The sequence below is a fragment of the Neoarius graeffei genome, chromosome 13, assembly GCF_027579695.1.
Source record: "Neoarius graeffei isolate fNeoGra1 chromosome 13, fNeoGra1.pri, whole genome shotgun sequence".
Classification (NCBI taxonomy): Eukaryota; Metazoa; Chordata; class Actinopteri; order Siluriformes; family Ariidae; genus Neoarius; species Neoarius graeffei.
In genome coordinates, this window is record NC_083581.1 from 32,003,197 (window position 1) to 32,029,757 (window position 26,561).

The window sequence follows — 26,561 nt, forward strand, 5'->3', positions numbered from 1 at the left end:
AACAAGGTGATGTAATAGTACAATACTTTTTTTTACACAAACAAAATGGCTGTATTGTATGGTTATGATGCAAGCAGTGTTAGTCTTCAGTTGTGTGTGCACGTATGCTTTTAATGCCATTGAATAAACCATTTCAAAACCTGCGAATCAGTTTCAGTCTGAATACTTGGCTACTTTGAAAAGTTTTTTTAATCACACCACCCAGATGGCCAGAAGAGGGTGCACCACACAACATATTTTAGTGGTCTCCTCATCATACATGCAAGTTCCTCATTTTTTACTTCCCCAGGAACCATGTACAGATTTAATACTTGATGGCTGCATGACTTCTAGTGAAATTATATTATCCAACAAGAAGAAATCATTCAAAAATGAGTTTTAACTTTATTCAGGCACGTTGACAAATTGCCAGAGACAATTTTACTGGCCAAGACACTAACAGTACACATTCAGAAGTAGGAGTTTACACTTGATACTTAAGGAAAATCATGTGTACATACTGGCTCCATGTTTTAATTTCCACTTTATGTTCCCACACTAGTACTCCTCTCCCTCCTCCTCTCCCTCACCCTCAATGGAATCAGCACCAACCTCCTCAAAATCCTTCTCCAGGGCAGCCATGTCCTCTCTAGCCTCAGAGAACTCACCCTCCTCCATACCCTCACCAACATACCAATGCACAAAGGCACGCTTGGCGTACATCAGATCAAATTTGTGATCAAGACGAGCCCAGGCCTCAGCAATTGCCGTGGTGTTGCTCAGCATGCACACAGCCCTCTGCACCTTGGCCAGGTCGCCACCTGGAACCACAGTGGGGGGCTGGTAGTTGATGCCCACCTTGAACCCAGTGGGACACCAGTCCACAAACTGGACAGTGCGCTTGGTCTTGATGGTGGCAATAGCAGCATTCACATCTTTAGGCACCACATCACCACGGTACAGCAAACAGCAGGCCATGTACTTGCCATGACGTGGGTCACATTTCACCATCTGATTGGCCGGCTCAAAGCAGGCATTTGTGATTTCAGCCACAGAGAGCTGCTCATGGTAAGCCTTCTCTGCAGAGATCACTGGAGCATAGTTGACCAGTGGGAAATGAATACGGGGATAGGGTACCAAGTTGGTCTGGAATTCAGTAAGATCGACATTGAGGGCACCATCGAAACGGAGAGAGGCAGTGATGGAGGACACAATTTGACCAATCAACCTATTCAGGTTAGTGTAAGTAGGACGCTCAATATCAAGGTTCCTACGGCAAATGTCATAGATGGCCTCATTGTCCACCATGAAGGCACAGTCAGAGTGCTCTAGGGTGGTGTGGGTGGTCAGGACGGAGTTGTAGGGCTCCACCACAGCAGTAGACACCTGGGGAGCTGGGTAGATGGAGAACTCCAGCTTGGATTTCTTACCGTAGTCAACAGACAGGCGTTCCATCAGCAGGGAGGTGAAACCAGAACCAGTTCCACCACCAAAGCTGTGGAAGACCAGGAAACCCTGGAGACCTGTGCACTGGTCAGCCTATAAATACAATCAAAATGAATTACAACTATAATACAAATACATTATGTTAAAGTTAGACAGTTTGCTGTTACTCACCAGTTTGCGTATCCTATCCAATACAAGATCAATAATTTCCTTGCCAATAGTGTAGTGACCACGAGCATAGTTGTTTGCAGCATCCTCCTTTCCTGTGATGAGCTGTTCAGGGTGGAACAGCTGGCGGTATGTTCCAGTGCGGACTTCATCTAAAGGATAAGCCCAAAATATCAAAAAATTGAACAGTCAAATAAACTAAATATTAATACATTTTTAAAAAGGGGGGATTATCAGCATCAGAAGATCTAAATCTTACCTATGACCGTGGGCTCTAAATCTACAAACACAGCCCTGGGGACATGCTTTCCAGCTCCAGTCTCACTGAAGAAAGTGTTGAAGGAATCATCTCCGCCTCCAATGGTTTTGTCACTGGGCATCTGGCCATCTGGCTGGATGCCATGCTCAAGACAGTAGAGTTCCCAGCAGGCATTGCCAATCTGGACACCAGCCTGACCTACGTGGATTGATATGCACTCACGCTGTGGGAGGAAAGCATAATGTATACTTATTAAAACAGTGCATTCACACATTTGTTACATCATGAATTTGTTTACAAACATGAAGATGTATTTTACATTGTCAAAAAAAAGTAAACTCATAGTTAAGTAAAGTACCGTTGGCAACCATATTGAGAAACACAAATTCTGTTTAGACCAATTTTACCCAAATCTTTGACTTCCTGCTCATGAGTTTCCGCAATATACATGTGATTATACTATGTAAATATGATCATTATTAATTTATTTGATATAAAATGGTCGCTGCATTCTGGGATAAGGTTAATATTTTTTGAGTAAACATCGCTCAAGGGGTCTTCTTTACATATGTGATGTAGCTACATTTCTCACCATGTCTTGTATAAATCTCACAGTTTTTTAATAAATGTTTAAGCAGGAACTGAAGGTAAGCAGTAAAGGTTTTGTTTATCCCTATTCATTCGAATTGAACACCCATAAACTGCACAGAAATTGACCATACGCATTAAGGCTCTCTATTAAACCACGACTGTTTGTCCTCAGAGTTCCTCCTTGATGATAGTTGTCAAGGAGAGTGAAACTGGTCTATTAAATACATGTTAAAAAATATACAATATGGACAGACAACAAAATACAACCCCGATTCCAAAAAAGTTGGGACAAAGTACAAATTGTAAATAAAAACGGAATGCAATGATGTGGAAGTTTCAAAATTTCATATTTTATTCAGAATAGAACATAGATGACATATCAAATGTTTAAACTGAGAAAATGTATCATTTAAAGAGAAAAATTAGGTGATTTTAAATTTCATGACAACAACACATCTCAAAAAAGTTGGGACAAGGCCATGTTTACCACTGTGAGACATCCCCTTTTCTCTTTACAACAGTCTGTAAACGTCTGCGGACTGAGGAGACAAGTTGCTCTAGTTTAGGGATAGGAATGTTAACCCATTCTTGTCTAATGTAAGATTCTAGTTGCTCAACTGTCTTAGGTCTTTTTTGTCGTATCTTCTGTTTTATGATGCGCCAAATGTTTTCTATGGGTGAAAGATCTGGACTGCAGGCTGGCCAGTTCAGTACCCGGATCCTTCTTCTACACAGCCATGATGCTGTAATTGATGCAGTATGTGGTTTGGCATTGTCATGTTGGAAAATGCAAGGTCTTCCCTGAAAGAGACGTCATCTGAATGAGAGCATATGTTGCTCTAGAACCTTGATATACCTTTCAGCATTGATGGTGTCTTTCCAGATGTGTAAGCTGCCCATGCCACACGCAGTAATGCAACTCCATACCATCAGAGATACAGGCTTCTGAACTGAGCGCTGATAACAACTTGGGTCGTCCTTCTCCTCTGTTACGACCCTGGTGCCAGGGGTCGTGTGTGTGGTTATGTGTGGGTGCATATGTGTTTCTCTCTCTCTCTCTCTCTCTCTCTCTCTCAGGTAGACGCCCCTTCCTCTTATACGCAGCTGTTCCCACTCACCTCGTTGAGGGGCCATGTTAAAAGTGAGAGGGAGATGCCTTTCGAGAGAGTGTGTGAGCCGGTGGGCTGTGGCGGTGACAGTTAGGAGAGAGAGTTGTGAGCTGTAGCGAGAGTGTGCTGCTCCTTTAAGGGGAAAGGAGCATGCATAATCCCGGATCTGTTTGTTTGTGGTTTGTTTGTTGTAGTTTCAGTGAGAAAACCTGGCTCTTGTGTTTGTTTTTCCTTTGTTTGGAGACCAGTGACTTTAGTTGTTTTTTTTTTCCTATTTTGTGAATAAAAACTGTTTCCGTTTTGGCCCTGAGTCCGCCTCCTTGTCCTCTTTTTCCTCCCGGGTCTTTTTGGTTTATCTCTGTTGCTCTCCTCCATCCCCTATTTGCCGCGGGGAACGTAACAAGTGGGGGCTCGTCCAGGATATCTCCATCGAAGGAGAGGGTTTTGGTCGCGGATCACCGGCGTGTGTGTGTGGTTTTTGACAGTCTCCCTGGTTGAGATAGGTGAGTGTCCAGCAAGGCTGATTTCAGTCTTTCCATCAGGCACTCGTTTATTATTTTGCCTTTTTTGTTTTTGGAGTAATCCTGGGCGGGGATATACTTCCCTGGCGGGGGTAGGTGTTTGGGGCTCCGGCCGCCGAGGGATAGCCTTTAAAGTCACCTCGAGCCCGGCATGCTCCGAGAAGATTGAGGTAGGTGAAGTTCTGGTTAGGTAGGAACCGGGGGTGAACTGTTAGCCGGTGGGTCTGTTTTGTGTAGTGGGTTAGTTGTGCTCTTTTGTTTTGTGGCTGTAGCGCTACTATTAGCCATGGGCTAGGTTGGCTGGGGGGGGGCTGGTTAGCCATGGCGACATTTGATGTATCGACGTTTGCGGCCGGTCCTACGTGGGGTCAGTTGGAGGAGTGTAGGAAACGGGACTTATTCGAAATTGCCAGGCACTATGGTGTCTCCGTCCCATTTTCTTTCCGTAAGTGTGACCTGAAGGCTGTGGTAGCAGAAGCTCTAGTGGCTAAGGGGGTGCTTAGCCTGGCGCCCGGGGAATTCCCAAGTGGTATCGGGGAGACAAATGTTGCGGTGAGCCACCCCTCTTCTCCTTTGGAGGAGCCAGCTGAGGCCCAGCCGACTGGGTTGACTCCTCACTCCAGTGTGCTGGGGGAAAAGAAGCCGGTCACTCTGCCGCAATTTGACCCCTTTTCAGTCGAGTCCTCCCCTGGTTCGAAGATTGACGCTCAGCTGAAGTTTCGCTTCGCTCGCCTCCAGCTGGAGAAGGAGGAGCGTGAGAGGGAATTCCAACTTTGGAGGGAGTTGGAATTGAGGAAACTGGAGGCAGATACGGCGATTAAAATGAGGCAGTTGGAACTGCAGACAGGGTTGGGGTGGTGACCAAGTCGCCACCGTCTCTGACCGGACGGGGCTTTGATGTGAGTAAAAACATTCCCCTGGTCCCGGTGTTCTGCGAGGCCGAGGTTGAGACCTATTTTAGTGCATTCGAGTGAATCGCTGTAGCATTAAGCTGGCCACAGGAGGTGTGGGCAGTTTTGCTGCAGTGCAAGCTAAGTGGTAAAGCCCAAGAAGCTTGCGCGTCGCTCTCGGTTACTGATAGTCTAGAATATGATAAACTTAAAGGAGCTGTCCTGTGGGCATATGAGCTGGTGCCAGAGGCGTACTGCCAACGCTTCAGGGGGCTCAGGAAAAACCATAACCAAACTTATACCGACTTTGCCCGTTTGACAGGTGGTGTGCGGCATGTAAGGTTGGGGATGTAGCCTCCTTGCGGGAACTGGTGCTGGTGGAAGAGTTCAAGAATTGTGTCTCTGACCGAATTGTTACATACTTAAATGAGCGAAAGGTGTCAATACTGCATCATGCTGCGGTGCTGGCAGATGAGTTTTCGCTGACGCACAAAACCAACTTCGACCGGCATGACCCCTTTTCCACCCGCACCTTTTCCCGCAAGGCTGTTGACTCGCCGGTGGGTCCAGCTCCCCGTGCCAGTCCACCTGCTCAGGGCCCAAGAGGGGGAAAGCCCTGCTTTTATTGCCTCAAGCCGGGCCACCTGGTCGCTGACTGCGAGGCGCTGAAGCGGAGGCAGCAGGGGGCTGCGCTGAAACCACCAAAAGGAGTGGGTCTGATTAAAACGGTGGCCTCGTCACCGATCAGTCAGTGTCCTGCCATACCCAAGTCAGATGAATGTTTTAAACCGTTCATTTCTCATGGGTTTGTGTCACTCATGGGTAGAGTGGAGGATCAGCGTCCAGTTACCATTCTCCGTGACACTGGTGGTTCCCAGTCGTTTATACTATCCAGCATTTTACCTTTGAATAAAGAGTCTGCCTGTGATGTGAGTGCTGTGGTTAGGGGGATTGGGATGAGTTTTGTGCCTGCGCCCCTCCACCGCGTCCATGTGCAATCACAGTTAGTGACTGGTTTCTTTTCGGTGGCTGCTCGCGCCTCTTTCCCTATAGAAGGTGTTGAATTCATTATGGGAAATGACTTGGCGGGTGGGAAAGTTTACCCTCCTCCAGAAGTCGTGAGTGTCCCTATCTCTGTTCATGAGCCTGATGTCTTAGCTGAAAAACAGCCAGATGTCTTCGGCACCAGTGTTTTGACCAGAGCTCAGGCCCGTAAGCAAGGTAAGGAAGTGAATCTGTCTGACTCTCTGTTTGGTACCGCCCTGTTTGAGAACAAGCTGCCCCGTTCTGTTGAGTTGACAGAAGTAGTGGAGATGATTACCGCGCCTGATGTCACCCTGCCACTAAATCAGGATGCCCTTATAAAAGCCCAGAAGGCTGACCCCTCTCTGAAAAAGTGTTTTGCTGCTGTTGGTGATAGTAATCACAGAAATAAAAGAAAATCATTGTACTTACTGGATGATGGCTTGTTGGTGCAGAGGTGGGTTCCGTGACCCGGAAGGGTGGATGAGGACTGGGGGTCGGTCCATCAAATAGTGATTCCAGAGGGTTGTAGGCAGCATGTGTTGTCGTTGGCCCATGAACATCTGTGGTCTGGTCACCTGGGGGTGACTAAAACGTATGATCGGGCCCTAAAACATTTCTTTTGGCCCGGAATGAAAGCGGACGTAGCCCGTTTTTGCCGAACGTGCCACACATCCCAGATAACTGGTAAACCAAATCAAAAAGTTCCTCCAGCCCCGCTGTGTCCCATTCCCGCTGTCGGCGTGCCGTTCGAGCATGTTATGGTAGACTGTGTGGGTCCCCTACCAAAAACTAAATCCGGTAACCAGTTCCTATTGACGGTGATGTGGGTCGCGACTCGTTTTCCTGAAGCCATTCCCCTTCGGAAAATTACTGCATCGGTGGTGAGTAAAGCCCTCCTAAAGTTCTTCACCACTTTTGGCCTTCCATGTATCGTGCAGACAGATCAAGGCACGAATTTTATGTCAAAAGCATTCCGACAGGCCCTGCAATCCTTGGGGATTTCCCACCTTATGCGATGGCACCAAACCCTAAAATCGATGTTGCAGAAATATTGCTATGAGTCCGGGAAAGATTGGGATGAGGGGCTGCCGTTTATGCTCTTTGCTATCTGTGATACTAAGCAGGAGTCACTTGGGTTTAGTCCGTCTGAGCTGGTGTTTGGCCACAATATATGTGGCCCTTTAAAAGTATTGCAGGACCAGTTCACGACCAGTTCCCCCCCTAAAACCAATGTTTTAGATTTTGTGTCACAGTGTAGAGCCCGATTACATAGCGCCACTTCGCTGGCGAGGGAAGCCCTCTCCACTTCCCAGGAGGATATGAAGAAGCGGTATGACCGTAAGGCGGTGGTGCGCCAATTCCACCCTGGTGATCAAGTGCTTGTGTTGCTACCAGTGCCTGGTTCTGCTCTCACCGCCCGGTTTCTGGGTCCGTATGTGATAGACAAAAGGGCATTGGACATGGATTATATCATCCGCACCCCTGAACGTAGACGTAAAACACGACTGTGTCATGTAAACATGTTGAAACCTTATTTTCCCAGAGACCCGTCTCAGGTGCGGGGCAGCGCTGGGCAGCCGGCTTCCCTGGTGTGTGCTGAGGTACTAGCGGATGACGGACTCAATGTGCCCTCTGGTGGCCAACAGAGTGGTAAATTAACAAATTCTGAGTTTCTGTCAGATGCTGATTCCCGTCTTTCTTACCTCCCGGCCGAACAGCGATATGAAATTCTGAGCTTGTTTCAGTCCTTTCCCACCTTGCTAGGGGATGTGCCGTCTCGTACCAAGGTATTGCAGCATGATATTGATGTGGGGGGGGGGCTACTCCTATTAAGCAACATGCCTATCGATGCTCAGTAGATAAGCGCCAGCTAATGAAGGCTGAGGTGGAGTACCTGGTGGAAAATGGTTTAGCTAAGCCTAGTCGCAGCCCCTGGAGTTCCCCATGTTTGTTAGTGCCAAAAGCTGATGGAATGCCCTGTTTCTGTACTGATTTTAGGAGGGTAAATGCGGTCACAGTGTCAGATAGTTTCCCTTTGCCCCATATTGATGACTGCGTGGACAGTATTGGTCCGGCCACTTACATCACCAAGTTAGATCTCTTAGGGTATTGGCAGGTCCCGCTAACACCCCGAGTGTCTGATGTCTCGGCTTTTGTGACCCCCGACCACTTCATGCAGTACACAGTCATGGCATTTGGGTTAAAGAATGCACCCGCTACTTTCCAGCGCTTAATGCACCAAGTGTTGGGTGATGTTCCACAGTGTAATGTCTATCTCGATGATGTGGTGGTGTACTCTAGTAAGTGGTCGAGCAACCTGTCCACCTTGAGGACAGTATTTCAGCGGCTGGCGGATGCAAATCTAACTCTCAATCTTGCCAAATGTGAATTTTGCAAGGCTACCATCACCTATCTGGGTAAACAGGTGGGGCAGGGGCAGGTCCGACCAGTGGAGGCTAAAATCACAGCTGTGGTAGCCTACCCAGTTCCCACCACCAGGCGTGAGCTGCGCCGTTTTTTGGGCATGACAGGCTATTATCGGTGCTTCTGTAAAAATTTCTCTGTTGTAGTTGCCCCTCTTACTACTCTGTGTAGCCCGAACGTCCCTTTTGTGTGGACCACAGAGTGTCAGCATGCTTTCAAAGCGGCTAAATCTCTCTTGTGTAGTGCCCCTGTACTTGTTGCACCTAACTTCTCTCTTCCCTTCCAGCTAGAAGTCGATGCTAGTGCGTCCGGGGCCAGTGCGGTATTGCTCCAGAGTGATGGTAGTGGAGTTCCTCACCCAGTGTGTTTCTTCTCTGCAAAATTCAAACCCTATCAGCTGAACTACTCCACCATTGAGAAGGAAATCCTAGCCATGTTACTCGCTTTACAGCACTTCGAGGTCTATGTAGGCTCAAGTACACTCCTAGTGACTGTGTACACTGACCATAATCCCCTCGTGTTTCTGGCCCAGATGTACAACCATAACCAACAGCTGATGCGTTGGTCTTTGTTGGTGCAGGAGTACAACATTGAGATCAAACACAAAAAAGGGGTTGATAATGTGGTAGCTGATGCTCTCTCCCGTGGGTGAGGTAAGGAATTGAAAATTGTAAACCAGTATTCCCTACCACTTTCCTAAACAAACTGGGGTTTGTTTTTTATGGGTGGGGGTGTTACGACCCTGGTGCCAGGGGTCGTGTGTGTGGTTATGTGTGGGTGCATATGTGGTTTTTTCTCTCTCTCTCTCTCTCTCTCTCTCTCTCAGGTAGATGCCCCTTCCTCTTATACGCAGCTATTCCCACTCACCTCGTTGAGGGGCCATGTTAAAAGTGAGAGGGAGACGCCTTTCGAGAGAGTGTGTGAGCCGGTGGGCTGTGGCAGTGACAGTTAGGAGAGAGAGTTGTGAGCTGTATCTAGCGAGAGTGTGCTGCTCCTTTAAGGGGAAAGGAGCATGCGTAATCCCGGATCTGTTTGTTTGTGGTTTGTTTGTTGTAGTTTCGGTGAGAAAACCTGGCTCTTGTGTTTGTTTTTCCTTTGTTTGGAGACCAGTGACTTTAGTTGTTTTTTTTCCCTATTTTGTGAATAAAAACTGTTTCCATTTCGGCCCTAAGTCCGCCTCCTTGTCTTCTTTTTCCTCCCGGGTCTTTTTGGTTCATCTCTGTTGCTCTCCCCCATCCCCTATTTGCCGCGGGGAACGTAACATCCTCTTTAGTCCGAATGACACGGCGTCCCTGATTTCCATAAAGAACTTCAAATTTTGATTCGTCTGACCACTGAACAGTTTTCCACTTTGCCACAGTCCATTTTAAATGAGCCTTGGCCCAGTGAAGATGTCTGCGCTTCTGGATCATGTTTAGATACCGCTTCTTCTTTGAACTATAGAGTTTTAGCTGGCAACGGCGGATGGCACGGTGAATTGTGTTCACAGAAAATGTTCTCTGGAAATATTCCTGAGCCCATTTTGTGATTTTCAATACAGAAGCATTCCTGTATGTGATGCAGTGCCGTCTAAGGGCCCGAAGATCACGGGCACCCGGTATGGTTTTCCGGCCTTGACCCTTACGCACAGAGATTCTTCCAGATTCTCTGAATCTTTTGATGATATTATGCACTGTAGATAATGATATGTTCAAACTCTTTGCAATTTTACACTGTCGAACTCCTTTCTGATATTGCTCCACTATTTGTTGGTGCAGAATTAGGGGGATTGGTGATCCTCTTCCCATCTTTACTTCTGAGAGCTGCTGCCACTCCAAGACGCTCTTTTTATACCCAGTCATGTTAATGACCTATTGCCAATTGACCTAATGAGTTGCAATTTGGTCCTCCAGCTGTTCCTTTTTTGTACCTTTAACTTTTCCAGCCTCTTATTGCCCCTGTCCCAACTTTTTTGAGATGTGTTGCTGACATGAAATTTCAGATGAGCCAATATTTGGCATGAAATTTCAAAATGTCTCACTTTTGACATTTGATATGTTGTCTATGTTCTATTGTGAATAGAAAATCAGTTTTTGAGATTTGTAAATTATTGCATTCCATTTTTATTTACAATTTGTACTTTGTCCCAACTTTTTTGGAATCGGGGTTGTAAACATAAGTTTCTTCACAGACAAATGAAATACAACAGTACTCACCATTGAAGAAATAAGATGAGACAGAAAGTTAAAAACGCTGAAAGTTCACAGTATTCACGCTCAGTGTACAAGCCAACACAACCTGACCAGTAAGATGTGAAGCATACCATTTATGACGTCAGGTCAGAACTCAAGCAGCCAATCAGAGCCATCTTAAGCTGCAACAGGAAGTCCAAAGTGATGGTTAGCATTCAGAATCAGAATCAGAATCCGAACCAAGTCTATTTCCAAGTCCTTTCACACATACAAGGAATTTGTTTTGGTAGTTGGTGATTGAACAGTTAAGATAAAAGAATTTAAAAATAGATAAAAGTTGTGATATAAATAAAATAACAATAAGAAGTTTGTATTCACAAATGTTCATTTATTATCACAAGTATAAATGTTTTAAAATATGAATGATGATTAAAAAAAATAAAGTATCAGTCTAAAAGTTTGTCTCCCCTTTTCTGAATGTAATACAAATATTCTCTTCAAGGCATGCTGTGAGAAAATTAATCAGTGCCATAGTGGTGTGATCTTTTACTACCCTGAAGTGGATTATTTTTCAATAACAGCACACCCTAAAGTGTTTTTTTTTTCCAGCTGACATCAATCTATGAGTGGCATATCAAGCAAGAACCTGTTAGTGGTCCAGAATAATGAGTCATATGATTGTCACATTTTACAAAGTAGGTATGTACTGTATCATTTCACACTAGTGATCAATTTAAAAAGAAGAGTGCGATGGAAAGGAAATAGTATCAGCTATAACAATATTAATTAAGGCAGCAGTAACATGTATAGATGCTGTTCTTCTGTCAGAGGCACCAGTGGTTATCACGAGGTTATTGGACAACAGCTGTGGTTGTTGGCAATCATCTGTCTTGAGAGACAATGCACCTTGGTATTGATCTCTTCTGTCTATGGGGTTGCAGTGTCTGCTGTGGCTGTACAGACCAATTCTGGATCAGCAGGCTCTGTTGCAGTTTCTGCAAGTGAATTCAGCACCTGGTTTTGGAGGTGCCAGTACAGTCCTCTGTTGTCTGTGCTCTCTTCTCTTCACCCATCTCTCTTCTCTCTTTTCCTCACTTCGCTGAATACCATCCTTGACAGTTGATCTCCAGATACTGTGATCGCTGGTCACAGTGTCCAGGTCTGCTGGGTTAATGTCACCTGCTCTCAAGCTGCATATGCAGACAGGCACAGTGGTGTAGTGGTTAGCATGGTCGCCTCACAGCAAGAAGGTTCCGGGTTCGAACCCAACGGCCGGCAAGGGCCTTTCTGTGTGGAGTTTGCATGTTCTCCCCATGTCTGCATGGATTTCCCCCACAATCCAAAGACATGCAGTTAGGTTGACGTGGGGCGGCCTTGGGCTGAGGTGCCCTTGAGCAATGTACCTGACGTGCTCTGGTGTGGCTGCCCACTGCTCTGGGTGTGTGTGCGCGCGCGCGTGTGTTCACTGCTTGAGATGGGTTAAATGCAGAGGATGAATTTCACTGTGCTTGAAGTGTGCATGTGACAAATAAAGGTTTCTTCTTCATCTTTGTAGCAAAGGCAAGGCCTTCCAACATGCCTGTAACCAGTGGCAAGCTCACTGTGGAGTATGTCCCTCTACCCTCACTCTTAGTGAGAGTAGAGGGTCCTTGTTTCATTTCCATAGAGCAGTGTGCTGAGCATGCATGCTTGGTACACCTGCATCTTGGTGTTGATGGTCAGCATGGAATTGTCCCACACTCTCTTTGACAGGCGAGACATGGCTGATGCTGCTTTCCTGATTCATCTGTTGAGCTCGGCATCCGGGGAGGATTGGCTAGAGATGTTGCAGCCAAGGTAGATAAAGTCAAAGTCATGTGGAAAGCAGGTGACAAGCCATTGTAGTGCCTCTTGGGACTGTGCTGTCAGTGCTGCATTATCAACAAAGAGCATCTCTCTTATGAAGGCATGCCACACTTTGGTCTTTGCCCAGAGGCAGGCAAGGTTGAAGAGTATACCATCGCTTCTGGTATGGATGTACACTCCATCCTCTGACTGGCTGAAGGCATAGGAGAGCAACAGGGAGAAGAAGATGCCAAAGAGTATTGGAGCAAGCATGCAATCTTGCTTCATTCCACTCCTGATGGGGAACAGATCCAAGGGTCATACAGTACAGTGCCTTGCATGTCCTCATGGAAGGAAGTAATCATCCTGAGTAGTTTGGGGGGACATCTGATCCTCTCAAGGAGGGTGAAGGGGTCTTTCCTGCTAACCAAGTCAAAGGCCTTGGCAAGATCAATGATGGCGATATGCAGTGGTTCGCTCTGCTTGCAACACTTCTCTTGAAGTTGACATAGGGTGAAGATCATGTCAATGGTTAATCTTTCAGCTCTGAACCCACACTGTGCCTCAGGATATGCTCACTCAGCAAGTGATTGCAGTCTGGAGAGAGCTACGCAGGTGAAGGCCTTCCCAACGTTGCTGAGGAGGAAGATTCTGCAGTAATTGTTGCAGTCACTGCAGCCACCCTTATTTTTATACAAGGTGACAATGTTGACATCCCTCATGTCCTGGGTCACGGACCCTTCTTCCTAGCACTGAAGGAAAAGCTGGTGCAGGTGCTGGAGGAGAGAAGTCTCCTTTCCAATCTTGAGGACTTCAGGTGGGATGCCATCCTTTCCTGGAGCTTTGCCACAGACTAGGGAGTCAATGGCCTTTTGATGTTTTTCCACAGAGGGTGGTTTGTCCAGATCCTCCATGATAGACAGGTTAGCAGTACCCTCAATTGCTAAGGGAGAATGTCGTCACCCACCCAAGTACAGTTCATGGTAGTGTTCTGCCCACCCTTCCATCTGCTTGCTCTAGTCTTTGATAATTTCACCAGCAGCAGACTTCACTGGAGAAGCCTTATTGATTCTTGGGCCAAAGGCTTTCTTAATGCCATCGTACATGTGACAGATACTGGCAGCAGCCAGTGTATGCATTGGCACAGTGTTGAGCATCTCACTGAGCATTGCTTCTGGCCTTTCTCAATGCAGTGAGTGATTCCATGGAGGGTTCCTTCTTGTAGTTAAGGAGTGCCGCTCTTTTGGTGTCGATAACTGACTGTAGATCAACTATGCCCTCTTCGAACCAATCTGGGTTCTGCCTTTCAATCACACTAAAGGTATCCATAGCAGTGTTGTAGATGGCATCATGGATGTGGCTCCATCTTCCTTCAGCACTATTAGCAGGGGTGTCCCTGAGGGCTTCCTTAATGGAGATGGTAAAATGGTCATACAGGTCAGGGAGCGCTATCCTGGATACATTAATGCATGGGCATCCCTTTTGCTTGAAGTGATGTATCTGTTTGGGCTGAATATGAACTTTGCTACCAACAAGAGAGTGGTCTGTATCACAGTCAGCACTGTGATAGCTGCATGTCTTGAGAACATTGTTTAGCAAGAGCCTCCATGCAATCACAAAATCCAGCTGATGCCAGTGACGGGATCTGGGGTGCTGCTAGGAAACTCGATGGATTGGCTTGATGGAGAAGAGCATGTTTGTGATGCAGAGCTCATGGTATGAGTAGACCTCTAGCAGTCTCTGGCCATTCTCATTCTTGATAGGCCATTCCAGCGTCGCTGTGTTCACAGTGCCTAAACCAACACTGGAGGCAGCAGTTTACGAGTTATAAGCCAGGACCATTTGGCGTAAGTTCAGGTGCTATGGGTTGCCTCTGACGGTGGGAGGGATCATCATATCCCACTGGTCAGGTACCCCCTGCCTCAAGCTGGGCAGCCCCCAGACAGTAAGGTGCTGACCTGCCTGCTTCATTGGGTGCATGGAGCAAGGGACACCAACAAGCAGACTGCAAACCTTGCACCAGGCAAACAAAGAAAGAGAAAACATCAATTTCTGTGCTTCAGTTGGACAACAGCAGTGTATGAAAGAAAAGTCAATCATGTCGAGCTGTGTGGTACAGTCTGTGGGGGAAAAGCTCCTACCTCTGAATGAAATTCAGTCTGCATGCTGCATCATTTCAATATGGAAGATTGAAATTGGAGGAGGAGAAGACTACAACAAGCCTCAGAACAAAGGAGGTTCCTTCATACAGCACCTCTTTTTCCATGCTCATCATCCATTGCTGCTTAGTCTGTGTCATTGGACCTGAAAAAGAGATTACAGTGTAATTGTCTGGCTTAGACATCCACATAGAGTGCAGCTGTCCATATTGTATTCACATTAAAAATCCCATACTTACCAGCCACAATCAAACATGGGGTGCTTAAGTCTAAAGCAGGGAATATTATCACAGACCCATGCAAGCAACTTCAACATTGGGTTGAGCACTACCTTGAGCTGTACAGCACACATAACATGGTCACTGATACTGCCCTATCTTCCCTACCAAACTTCACCATCATGGAGGAACTTGACCAACTGCCAACTATAGATGAGCTCAGTTAAGCTATCAACCATCTCACTAGCAGGAAGGCTGCAGGGAATGATGGCATTCCACCTGAAGTACTGAAGTCTGGTATACCAACCCTATTGCCACACCTCTACAAGCTGCTATGTCTCTACTGGGAGGAGGGCTGCATCCAACAAGAAATGCGTGATTCACTTCTTGTCACCCTCTACAAGAACAAAGGTGACCGCAGTGACTGCAACAACTTCCGCGGAATCTCAATCCTTGTCATCGTTAGGAAAGTATTTGCTCATGTCGTCTTGGGATGCCTGCAACCTCTTGCTATGCGTGTCTATCCAGAGTCACAATGTGGATTTAGAGGTGGTAGAGCTACAGTGGATATGATCTTCTCACTACACCAGCTTCAGGAGAAGTGCCTGGAACAACAGCAGTCTCTGTACATCGCCTTCATTGACCTTATGAAGGCCTTCGATCTAGTCAGTAGAAGTGGTCTTTTTGTAATCCTCAAGAAAATCGGCTGTCCCTTGAAACTTTATAACATGGTTACATCTTTCCACGATGGCATGCGAAGCACAGTCTGCTTCAATGGAGAAACTTCTGATTCATTCCCAGTGAGCAGCAGAGTAAAGCAGGGCTGTGTTCTGGCACCAACTTTCTTCGGGATATTCTTCTCCATGCTCCTCGATTTTGCATTTGGTGACTGTGACAAGGGCGTCTATCTCCACACCAGAACAGACAGTAGGCTCTTTAACCTTGCCAGGCTCTGCACTAAGATGAAAGTTAAGGAGGTCCTTATTCGTGAGCTGTTGTTTGCTGATGACACGGCACTGTTATCTCACACTGAGGCTGGCCTCCAACAATTGGTGAATCGCTTCTCCTACGCCTGTAAAGAGTTCAGGCTAATGATTAGCATCAAGAAGCCTAACATTCTTGCTCAGGGTGCTGACTCCCCTCCAGCCATTGTCATTGATGACAGCTACATAGAGGCAGTTGAGAGCTTTATGTATCTGGGTTCAACGATCACTAGTTCCCTCTCCTTGGATGCCGAAGTCAGTGCAAGAATAGGTAAAGCCACAGGTGTCATGGCAAGACTGAACAAGAGAGTTTGGTCCAACCGCCAGTTATCTTCGAACACCAAACTTCGCGTGTATCAAGCCTGTGTTCTTTCCACTCTACTGTATGGCAGCAAGTCTTGGGCACCATATGCCAGACAAGAAAAACGGCTTAACAGCTTCCAACTCTGCTGCCTCAGGCGCATCCAAAACATCTCTTGGCAGGACAGACTGACCAACACAGAGGTCCTGGAATGTGCTGGCATTCCAAGCATCCACAATCTGCTGATCCAAAGGCATCTCAGGTGGCTAGGACATGTGCACCGTATGGACTCAGGGCGCATTCCCAAGGATATCTTGTACAGGGAATTGTGCAAAGTGACTCATCCTGTTGGAAGACATCACCTCCACTTCAAGGATGTGTGCAAAAGGGACCTGAAATTGGCAGGTATCAACCCTAACACCTGGGAGAACATCGCAGCCTCACAGGAGTCTTGGAGGGCTTGTGTGAGAAATGGCTTGCAGAAAGCTGAAAGGGACAGGAACAAGCATCTCAAAGCAAAAAGAGCCAATGATAAAGCAAGAGCAACATCCTCAAGAGCTCCATCTGAATTTGTTTGTGCCAGGCGCACAAGAGACTGCCACTCCAGAATCGGCCTATTCAGCCACTCTAGAAAGTGCAACAGCACCTAGTGCTATGCCATCATCCTCTAAGACAAATAGATACCTACTACTACCACTACTACCAGCCACAATCAAACGTGGGGTGTCAGCCAGTGGGACAGGCAACAGTACAATGGCTGGTGTGGCAGACACCTTAAAAAAGCACAGTAGCAAAATGAGTTATTTGATCATGCAGATGCATGTAGATTGACAATGAATGAACTAGAATTTTTGAAGAATTAGAAAGAAGAAAATGTCTAACTATATATAACAACCCTCTGATGTTGGGAAACAGGTTTTTCCTGATTGAGCGGGAACACACTGAGTCTCTGTGAGATTTCAAGGGGGTACACAGCAGGCTTTGATGGATTGTGGTTGTAATCAGACCACCATGCATCAAAGCCTGATTCAGTGTGGGGCACTGGGAAATGCACAATTGGTAAAGGTGAGGTGTGTGTATGGTGATGTTCAAAGATATCCACTAATGTCCATCACTATTCAATTCCAGGAAATAAATTGTGTGGCAGTGGTTACTCCAAGCCTCATCCATCTACTTTTCCTGGGGACAGATTGGCCAGGGCTTAAAGCATCAATAAAACAGCTAGTTGTGGGTGGGTCCCACAGTAGTACATCACACACAGCAAATTCCCCAGTGTTGAATTAACACCCAGAGTGTTTATATTGGTCCAGTTGGACCAATATAAACACTCTGGGTGTTAATTCAACACTGGGGAATTTGCTGTGCAGAGGAATCCCATCACAACATGAGCTGTGGGGGCGGTCCCAGGGCTGTCCACATCAGCTCTGCATCATGATGATATGGAGAGTGTGGAGGGCCCTCCTCACTCTCTGGGGAATCCATTAGGGGATTTCCCTTTGGAACAGCCTTTTGACCAAGTGAAAGTAATTGATGGTCCAACATTCCAGCCTAATGTTGTCCATTCCTTTCTGTATTTTTGTATTATTAAGGAGTGATCCAGGATCTATATTGAGTGATCCAGGATGCTCAAACTAAAGAAGAGACAACACAGTTTTTGGTCCTGAAGAGCCGTAGGGAATTTTTATTCCATGTGGCTCATCATAATCCTATGGCTAGGCACTTGGGTCAGGATAAAACACTAAATCATCTCATGGCTTGTTTCTATTGGCCAGGGATTCACGCCGATGTCTGCAGGTGGTCTGTGGCTTGTCGTGAATGCCAGCTGGTAAACCCAGTAGCCACACCAAAAGCACCATTGCACCCATTACCATTAATTGAGATCCCCCTCAAAATAATTGGCATGGATCTTGTCAGGCCATAAGATCTATCTGCACGTGGGTATGACTTTGTGTTAGTCATCGTGGATTGCACAACACGATACCTGGAAGCAGTGCCTCTTCACAATATGTCAGCCTACAGTGTTGCAGAGGCACCCTTCCACATTATCTCCTGAGTTGAGATTCCAAAAGAAATTCTGACTGATCAAGGCATGATGTTCATGTCACACATACTACGCAAACTGTACTAATTATTGGGGGTTAAATTGATTCATACCAGTGTGTATCATCTGCAAACGGATGGGCTGGTCAAACGATTTAACCAAATACTTAAAAACATGGTTTGTAAGTTAGGAATAGGTGGGATAGGTGGCTAGACCTTCTATTGTTTGCAGTGCGTGAGGTCCCACAAGCCTCCACCAGGTTTTCCCCATTTGAATTGTTGTATGGGTGCAAGCCCCTTGGCATCGTAGACATCATTAGAGAAAATTGGGAGGAGTAACCTCCTCAAAACAAAAATGAAATTCAGTATGTTCTTCACCTAAGAGCAAAATTACCTGCACTGAGTCACATAACCCAGGAGACTTTGTTACATGCCCAAGAATGCCAATCCTGCCTGTACAACAGAGGGACATGGCTAAGGGAATTTGCACTGGGAAATAAAATCCTCATTTTACTGCTCTAATAAAAGCTCAAAATTATTCACCAAATGGCAAGGGCCCTTTGAGGTCACACGGCGAATTGTGGAAGTCAACTTGTGAGGTCAAATGGCCAGATAGAGGCAACATGTCAAATTTACCACCTCAATCTCTTAAAACAGTGGAGGGAGGAGGTTCCTGTGACTCTGGTAATGGTAGTTCTGGAGAGGGTGGTGCTTGGACGGGAGGTAAGTCCAAAAAGCACAGCCCAAGTCACCCTGGTCCCCTGTGGAGACCACCTCTCACCGTCCCAGAGAACACAGGTTATCAGGTTGCAGAAGGAGTTCTGCGATGTGTTCTCACCCCTCCCTGGTCACACTGATGTAATAGAGCACCATACTGAGACTTCCCCAGGGTGATGGTAGGCAGCCACCCATATCAGCTCCCTGAGCACAAAAAAAGGTGGTTCAGGATGAACTCCAGGTTTTGCTTGAGATAGGGCAATTGAGGAGTTGCACAGTGACTGGAGCAGCCTGGTGGTCTTGGTTCCCAAGACCAACAGGTCGGTCCAGTTCTGTGTGGAAATTTGATGCATATCCGATGTCTCGCATTGATGAACTGCTTGATCGATTAGGTGCGGCTTGCTTTTATTCGACATTGGATTTAACAAAGGGATATTGGCAGAGCCCCTTGACTCCATTATCCCACAAGAAAACAGCCTTTGTCACTTCATTTGGTTTACACCAATTTGTCACCCTTCTTTTCGGGTTGTTTAGGGCCCCAGCAACATTTCAGCATCTCATGGACCGACTATTCCATCCCCACTATGTGTATGCTGCTGCCTATTTAGATGACATTACTATTTATAGTAATGACTGGCAGCAGAATTTACAACATCTAAGAGCTGTCCTGAGATGCTGAGGCATGTGGGGCTCACAACAAACCCAAAAAAGTGCAAGACTGCAGCAATTGTGGCCTGCCCAAAACCTAAGACCACAAAGGGGGTGAGGCAGTTCCTGGGGCTGACTGGCTACTATAGGCAGTTTGTGCTTACCTTTTTGGACATCACCTACCTGCTGGGCGGCACGGTGGTATAGTGGTTAGCGCTGTCGCCTCACAGCAAGAAGGTCCGGGTTCGAGCTCCGTGGACGCCGAGGGCCTTTCTGTGTGGAGTTTGCATGTTCTCCCCGTGTCCGCATGGGTTTCCTCCGGATGCTCCAGTTTTCCCCACAGTCCAAAGACATGCAGGTTAGGATAACTGGTTACTCTAAATTGACCGTAGGTGTGAATGGTTGTCTGTGTCTATGTGTCAGCCCTGTGATGACCTGGCGACTTGTCCAGGGTGTACCCCACCTTTTGCCTGTAGTCAGCTGGGATAGGCTCCAGCTTGCCTGCAACCCTGTAGAACAGGATAAAGTGGCTAGAAATAATGAGATGAGACCTACCTGCTGACTGACCTCACTAAAAAGGGGACACCAGATCCAGTCCAGTGGACGGAGCTGTGCAAATGGATTTTTGCTCAGGTAAAAGTGGTTTTGTGTGGTGGCCTACTGTTGCATTCTCCTGACTTTTCTCTCTATTTTGTTTTACAGACCGATGTGTCAGACAGAAGGCTGGGGTGCTGCTTTGTCCCAGGTGGTGGAGAGGGGAGGGGCACCCAGTGCTGTTCATCAGCCTCAAACTCTCCATGCGACCATGGAAAAGGAGTATCTGGCCATCAAGTGGGTAGTCCTCACTCTCTGGTACTACCTACTAGGATGCCCATTCACCCTCTGTTTCATCCATGCCCCGCTCCAGTGGCTCCACCGCATGAAAGATGCCAATGTATGGCTCACTCGTTGGTATCTGGCCCTTCAGCCCTTTAAATTTGAGATGTTCCACAGGCCAGGGGTGCAGATGGTGGTGGTGGATTACCTCTCCCACCAGGGGGGTGTCAGCTGCAGACGGGACAGCTCCCCAGCCTGAGTCAGGCAGTGGGGGTAGGTGGTAGTGAGGGTGTGGTTGAGCGTTGGCTGTGAACGGTGAGGAGTGAGGCTGAACCAGCAGATAACATGTGACAAGGTACACCTGTGTCTTATTACTGGCTGTATATTAATGTGTGTCTCCGTGGGTCTTTCAGATAGCCAGTACCGAGAGAGAGAGAGAGCGCTGTATCCCCCACGTGTGTGTGTGTGTGTGTGAGCCTTAAAGAGCACTGAAAAGTGAAAATAAAATTAAAGCACACCTTGAATTTCAGTGCCTGTCTCCAGTTCCTCATTATCCACTCTTCATGAAAAGAACTTCATGATGTTTCTGCCATGATCTGCAAGAAAAGCTTCAATCTTTCAGACAAGTGGAACATTGGTCAGCAGTTCAAAATGAGTGCACATGCTCCTTGGGAAAAACAAATATGGCTATTGCTACTTCACATCCTCCAAACCTGTCATTGGAGTAGCATTATTCATTTGGCATTGGAAGTAACATGTTGTTTCCATGAGCTTTAACACTTCTGCCCTTTCCATTTCTGAGGAACCTTCTAGTGTAATGATCTCCATCAGCTCTTGTCTCTTATTTTCCAGGGATACTTCTGTCTCCTCAAATGGAAGCTCAGACTGCCATAGTGTGCAGCCATAAGTGTCTGCAGGTCCTCGTTGTGGTTTAGCCCCATTTGCATTCTTTGATGTTCTGCGATGAGCAAGTGTGTTGTTTCAGTTCAAAAGTTCAATACATGTCTTTATTTGACACAGAAGAGATTCATAACTTGCCCCTACAGTTGATGTTCCATCATCCACTGTATCCATAAATGACTGGGGATACTGTCATGCAATGTCCCTTGCAATCATGAGACACTGAGCTCTGCTTGGATTCATGTCAATTTTTCATAAGTCATCAAGTAGTACCCGGATCATCTGTCACCTATCTGCTGTCTATCGGCCTTTTTCCATTCTGGATGGCATTGCAAAGTCTAGGAGGCATTTTGTTCTAGTTTACTTTAAAAGTATCAGGACAGTTTACCCTTGCAGGCAAGGGTGATGCTGGAGGAAAGGACATGGGACTGCTTAAAACTTAAGAGCAATGGTCCAGTAGGAGGCAGGCTTGTAGCACTCAAGTTCAGGACTCGGACTTGAGTCTGACTCGTGTCCTATTTTTAAGGATTTGTGACTTGACTTGGACTTGAGCACTGATGACTCGCACTTGGATTTGGACTTGTGCATTAATTGCATTTGGACTCGTAAACTGGAGACGAGGACTCAGATTTTTTCTTTATTTTTTACAACATGCCATAATAATTTGGCATAAAATTATCTACATTAATTTTTGTACTAATTTCGTGCAAGAGTGTCACACCTGCACACCTTGGCGCATGCATCAGATAGACTCTTGGGCACGCTCCGGACAGCGCGTGCACCAAGCAGACCCTCTCATGCACGCCGTAAATGACTTGCACGTGCACAGGATTAAGGTGGAATCAGCGCGCCTGTATAAAAACTGTGAAAACACACTTACTTTGCAAAGTACTGAGTTTTGTTGCTGACACATTACCGAGCCTTATTTCCTTGTTTGGTTTCTGATTTTCTGTTTCTTGTCTTTGATTCTGCCTAGTCTACAATAGCCTGTTTGTGCCTCACTCAATCTATTGCCTGTTTCACTGTTTTCCGATTTTGCCTGCTGTTCTGGATTGTTTACCTGTCTTCACTTGTATTAATAAACACACCTTCTGCACTTACATCCATCTCCCAACCATCTCTGATAGAATACTTCACACTCCCTGACAAAGAGAATGCACATTCACTTGTTCATAGGCTACATCATGTTCAGGAACAAACTAATGTTAATGGTGCTAAAACAGCCACCATCAAATGGTGCAGTTGGAGTCTTGTTCTCAGACTCAACTCAGCTCAATAGTGGACTCAACTCAGATTCGACTCAGATCAGTAGTGGACTTGACTCAGACTCATTTTTTTTAATGACTTGGGCTTCACTCGGACTTCAACACTGGAGACTCGAGACTGGATTTGGACTTGAGGTTTAGTGACTCGACTACAACACTGGTGGGACATATGTGGGCATCTTCCTTGGTAGGACAAAAACAGACACAGGATGTGTAATGGGGAAATATTACACACATACATATATATATATATATATATATATATATATATATATATATACACACACACACACACACGTGTGTGTGTATATGAGTATTCAACACCTTTTGCATTGAGGATACATTAAGCTCTTTAACTTTTAATTACAGAAATATTAATTGTGTTATATGCATACAATCAAATCACCATCTTAAAATTTGCCACATGTGCAGGCCTTTCAGGTATCAATCAAATCCAATCAATAAAGTAAATGTACCTCAATTTTGTAGCTTAGTCAAGAGCTTATATTTCAAAAACTATGCCTCCTTCATCAAGGTGTGCAGTCATATTCATATCATGTTCTCTTATCTGATCATATTTTCTTTTTTTTAATTATTATTAGACTATTGGCCTGATTTACTAAGACCTTTAGCATGTACAAAACATTTTAGCACATGCTAAAGGTCTTAGTAAATCAGGCCCTATATGTTCTTATCATATTTAATGTTCTCTATTTTGTTTTCTTATTGCATCTTTTTGGATGACTTATGAAGTATGCAAAATGCTAAAGGCATGGAACTCAGCCTTCAAGTCTGGCGACGATAAGGCACTGAAAACAGCGAGAGCCAACTTGAACCATGCCATCAGATTAGCAAAGCACGCTTGCAGTCAAAAAATCCAGGACTTTTTCCACGACACCACCAACACCAGGGATATGTGGAAAGGCATACGGGCTATCACAAACTACAGGATAGCCCCTCCCAAGTGTGATGATGATGCAGACTTCCTCATTGAACTTAATAACTTCTTTGGGAGGTTTGAGGCACTAAATAGCACTCCTGTGGTGGTGAAAGCTGTTCCCCATCAGGATGAAAAGGCACTCTGTCTTGATACAGATGAGGTCCAGAGGACTCTGAGAAGAGTCAACACATGGAAGGCTCCGGGCCCCGATAATATTCCTGGTCAGGTGCTCAGGGAATGTGCAGACCAGCTGGCTCATGTTCTAACGGACATTTTCAACACCTCACTGGATCAAGCCAAAGTCCCATCATGTTTCAAGACTGCCACCATCATCCCAGTGCCAAAATATCAAATCACATCACTCAATGACTACCGGCCTGTCGCACTCACTCCCATTATGATGAAGCGCTTTGAGAGGCTGGTAAAGGAGTACATCACCTCCAGGCTCCCTCCCACATTCGACCCCTTCCAGTTTGCCTACCGGCCAAACTGCTCCACTGAAGAAGCCATCTCCTCTACTCTTCACCTGAGCCTTGCACACCTGGAGGAATAGAACACTCATGTGCAGATGCTGTTCCTGGACTTCAGTTCAGCATTTAATACTATAATTCCACAGCATCTAGTGAAACTGGGTCCCCTGGGCTTCAGCACCCCCCTGTGCAACTGGCTGCTAGACTTCCTCACTGAAAGTGAGTAGTAGCAACGATTTCATGAATTTTTTAATGACAAAATTGAGAATATCCGACAAAAAATTTAAACTACTAATTTAAGGTCAGACAATGTAAGTGACCCTGTAGTTAACAATATAACTGTATCAGATCATCAATTAGAATGTTTTACTCCCCTAAAAGAAACTGAATTACTTTCATTAATCTCGGCATCAAAAGCCTCAACTTGTGTACTAGATCAGTGTTTCTCAACCTTTTTTCAGTCACGGCACCCTGAAGGGTGTATGCAAATTCTCAAGGCACCCCCATATAAAATACACGCAGTCACGCTGACCCTGGCAGTGACGGTGTGACATGGGAAAGGGGACCGTGAGACAAATTTTGATGATGCATGAGGTGGCAATGATCTGCATTAGTGTAACTATCATTTTTTGGAATTTTAATTAATTTTATTTATTTCAATGTTAGAATATATAGTTTTTTGACGGCACCCCTAATGAAGCTAGACGACACCCCAGGGTGCCACGGCACCCCGGTTGAGAAAGGTTGTACTAGATCCCTTACCTACACGTCTATTCAAACAGATAATACCTGAAGTGATTGAACCGCTTCTAAAATAATAAATTCTTCTCTTACAATTGGCTATGTACCTAAATCCTTTAAACTAGCAGTTATCAAACCCCTGATTAAAAAACCTGACCTTGATCCCTGTCAGCTGTCCAATTATTGGCCAATGTCAAACCTCCCCTTTATCTCCAAGATCCTTGAAAAAGCGGTGGCACAGCAGTTATGCTTATATTTACATAGGAATAACATCCATGAAATGTATCAGTCAGGATTTAGACCTCATCATAGCACAGACACAGCTCTGGTTAAAGTAGTAAATGACCTACTGTTGGCGTCTGATCAGGGCTGTGTCTCGCTGCTTGTGTTGCTTGATCTTAGTGCAGCATTTGATACCATTGATCATTCCATTCTTCTGGATAGACTAGAAAATGTTGTGGGAGTTAAGGGAACGGCCCTCTCCTGGCTCAGGTCTTATTTAAAGGTCCCATGGCATGGTGGTTTGTTGATGCTTAAATGGGCTCGTGGAGGCTTCCGGATGTTATATCCACAGCCTCTCTCAAAATGAACCCTCGGCACGTAAATATAGCCTCCTGGGAGAAAGCCCCATTTCAGCGCTTTTCCCAGTGCGTCGTTTTGATAATGAGAAGCAGGAGGCGGGGAAGGGTAGAGGGTGGGGGTGGGCCATGGGGGGAGGGGGAGGGGCTTGACCAAGCTGCACACACACATACTCGCTGCTATCAGCGCCTGTAGCCACGCTGGTAAGACAAAACCCCGTTCTCCCTCGGACTCCTTTCGTAAACTCAACATGACACAGAGAACAGAGAGTGAGAGTGTTCGGAGTGGTAGTTTACGAATGTATAATACCCTAGGCTTGAACACGCACTCCATAACCAAAGAGGATAGAAGCAGCAACTACAGCAACATATCGCTTATCCAACAGAAGACATGCATTGTGGAGCAATAGTCAAACATAAGCTCATAAGTTACAGTCAATTTCCAGACTAAACTCAGTTTAACAGAGCATGCTGCATGCTCTTTAGTTTTGTAGCGCAGATTACCTGGCTAACTGCAGGAAGCGGTTAGCTGCACAGCTAATGTAGCCATTGCTAGGCTAACGCACCGATTTTAAAACACGGCAAAACGACCAGTTATACACTTACTTGTTCGGTGTTTGTTGCTGATGCCGCAGGGATGCTTGGTACGGACCCAGGCTTCAGTGACAGTTGATGTGCAAAACCTGCCCTGTACTGTCCCAAGTTGTGGAAACATTCATAAGGAAAATGCTTCCGACAAACATACACCGTCTTAGGTAGACTCGACGGCGTATTATTGAAGTAAATAAAATTAAGCCACTGCGTCTTCAGGGGCTCTCCCGTCGGCAGTAAAAACAGACTCTTTTCTGTGTTGTCACATCCATGTACAGCGCAATTTCCATGTTTCGCTCGCTTAGGTGATGCCATGTTGTGTCCTCTATGGTCTCCTCACTACAACTGGGCAGGGCAATCCATACAGTGGGTGGGAATCCAGAGGGGGGGCATGGGGATCATCTCCCTTGCTGACGTAGTAAAGGGAAGAGCTTATCAACGCGCCGTTTTGACGCGCCATTCTCAAATGTTGGGCATAGTTTGGTTTATACATTATGAAATTTCTAGCCACTGGGGTGACTTAAGAAGGTCAGAGGAACTCATTTTAACGTTAAAAAACCTCAGAAAGTGAAAATTTAATGCCATGGGACCTTAAACTGATCGCTATCAGTATGTTGATATAAATGGTGATATGTCTAGATGTACTGAGGTAAAGTTTGGTGTTCCACAAGGTTCTGTCTTGGGTCCACTGCTTTTTTCTTTATATATGTTACCTCTGGGTGATATTATTCATAAACATTGTATTAGTTTCCACTGTTATGCTGATGACACACAGTTGTATGTTTC

The 26,561-nt window shown here is 45.9% G+C and overlaps 1 protein-coding gene across 1 annotated transcript; it reads right to left on the reverse strand.

The window, feature by feature from the left end:
• Nucleotides 1-537: 537 nt before the first annotated feature.
• Nucleotides 538-2,126, reverse strand: LOC132896588 (tubulin alpha-1A chain-like). Its single transcript, XM_060937530.1, has 3 exons — nucleotides 1,853-2,126; nucleotides 1,597-1,745; nucleotides 538-1,518 (listed from the first exon to the last, which is right to left on the reverse strand). The coding sequence occupies exons 1-3, from the start codon at nucleotides 2,124-2,126 to the stop codon at nucleotides 538-540; spliced, it is 1,404 nt and encodes a 467-aa protein (XP_060793513.1).
• Between the last annotated feature and the right edge of the window lie 24,435 nt (nucleotides 2,127-26,561).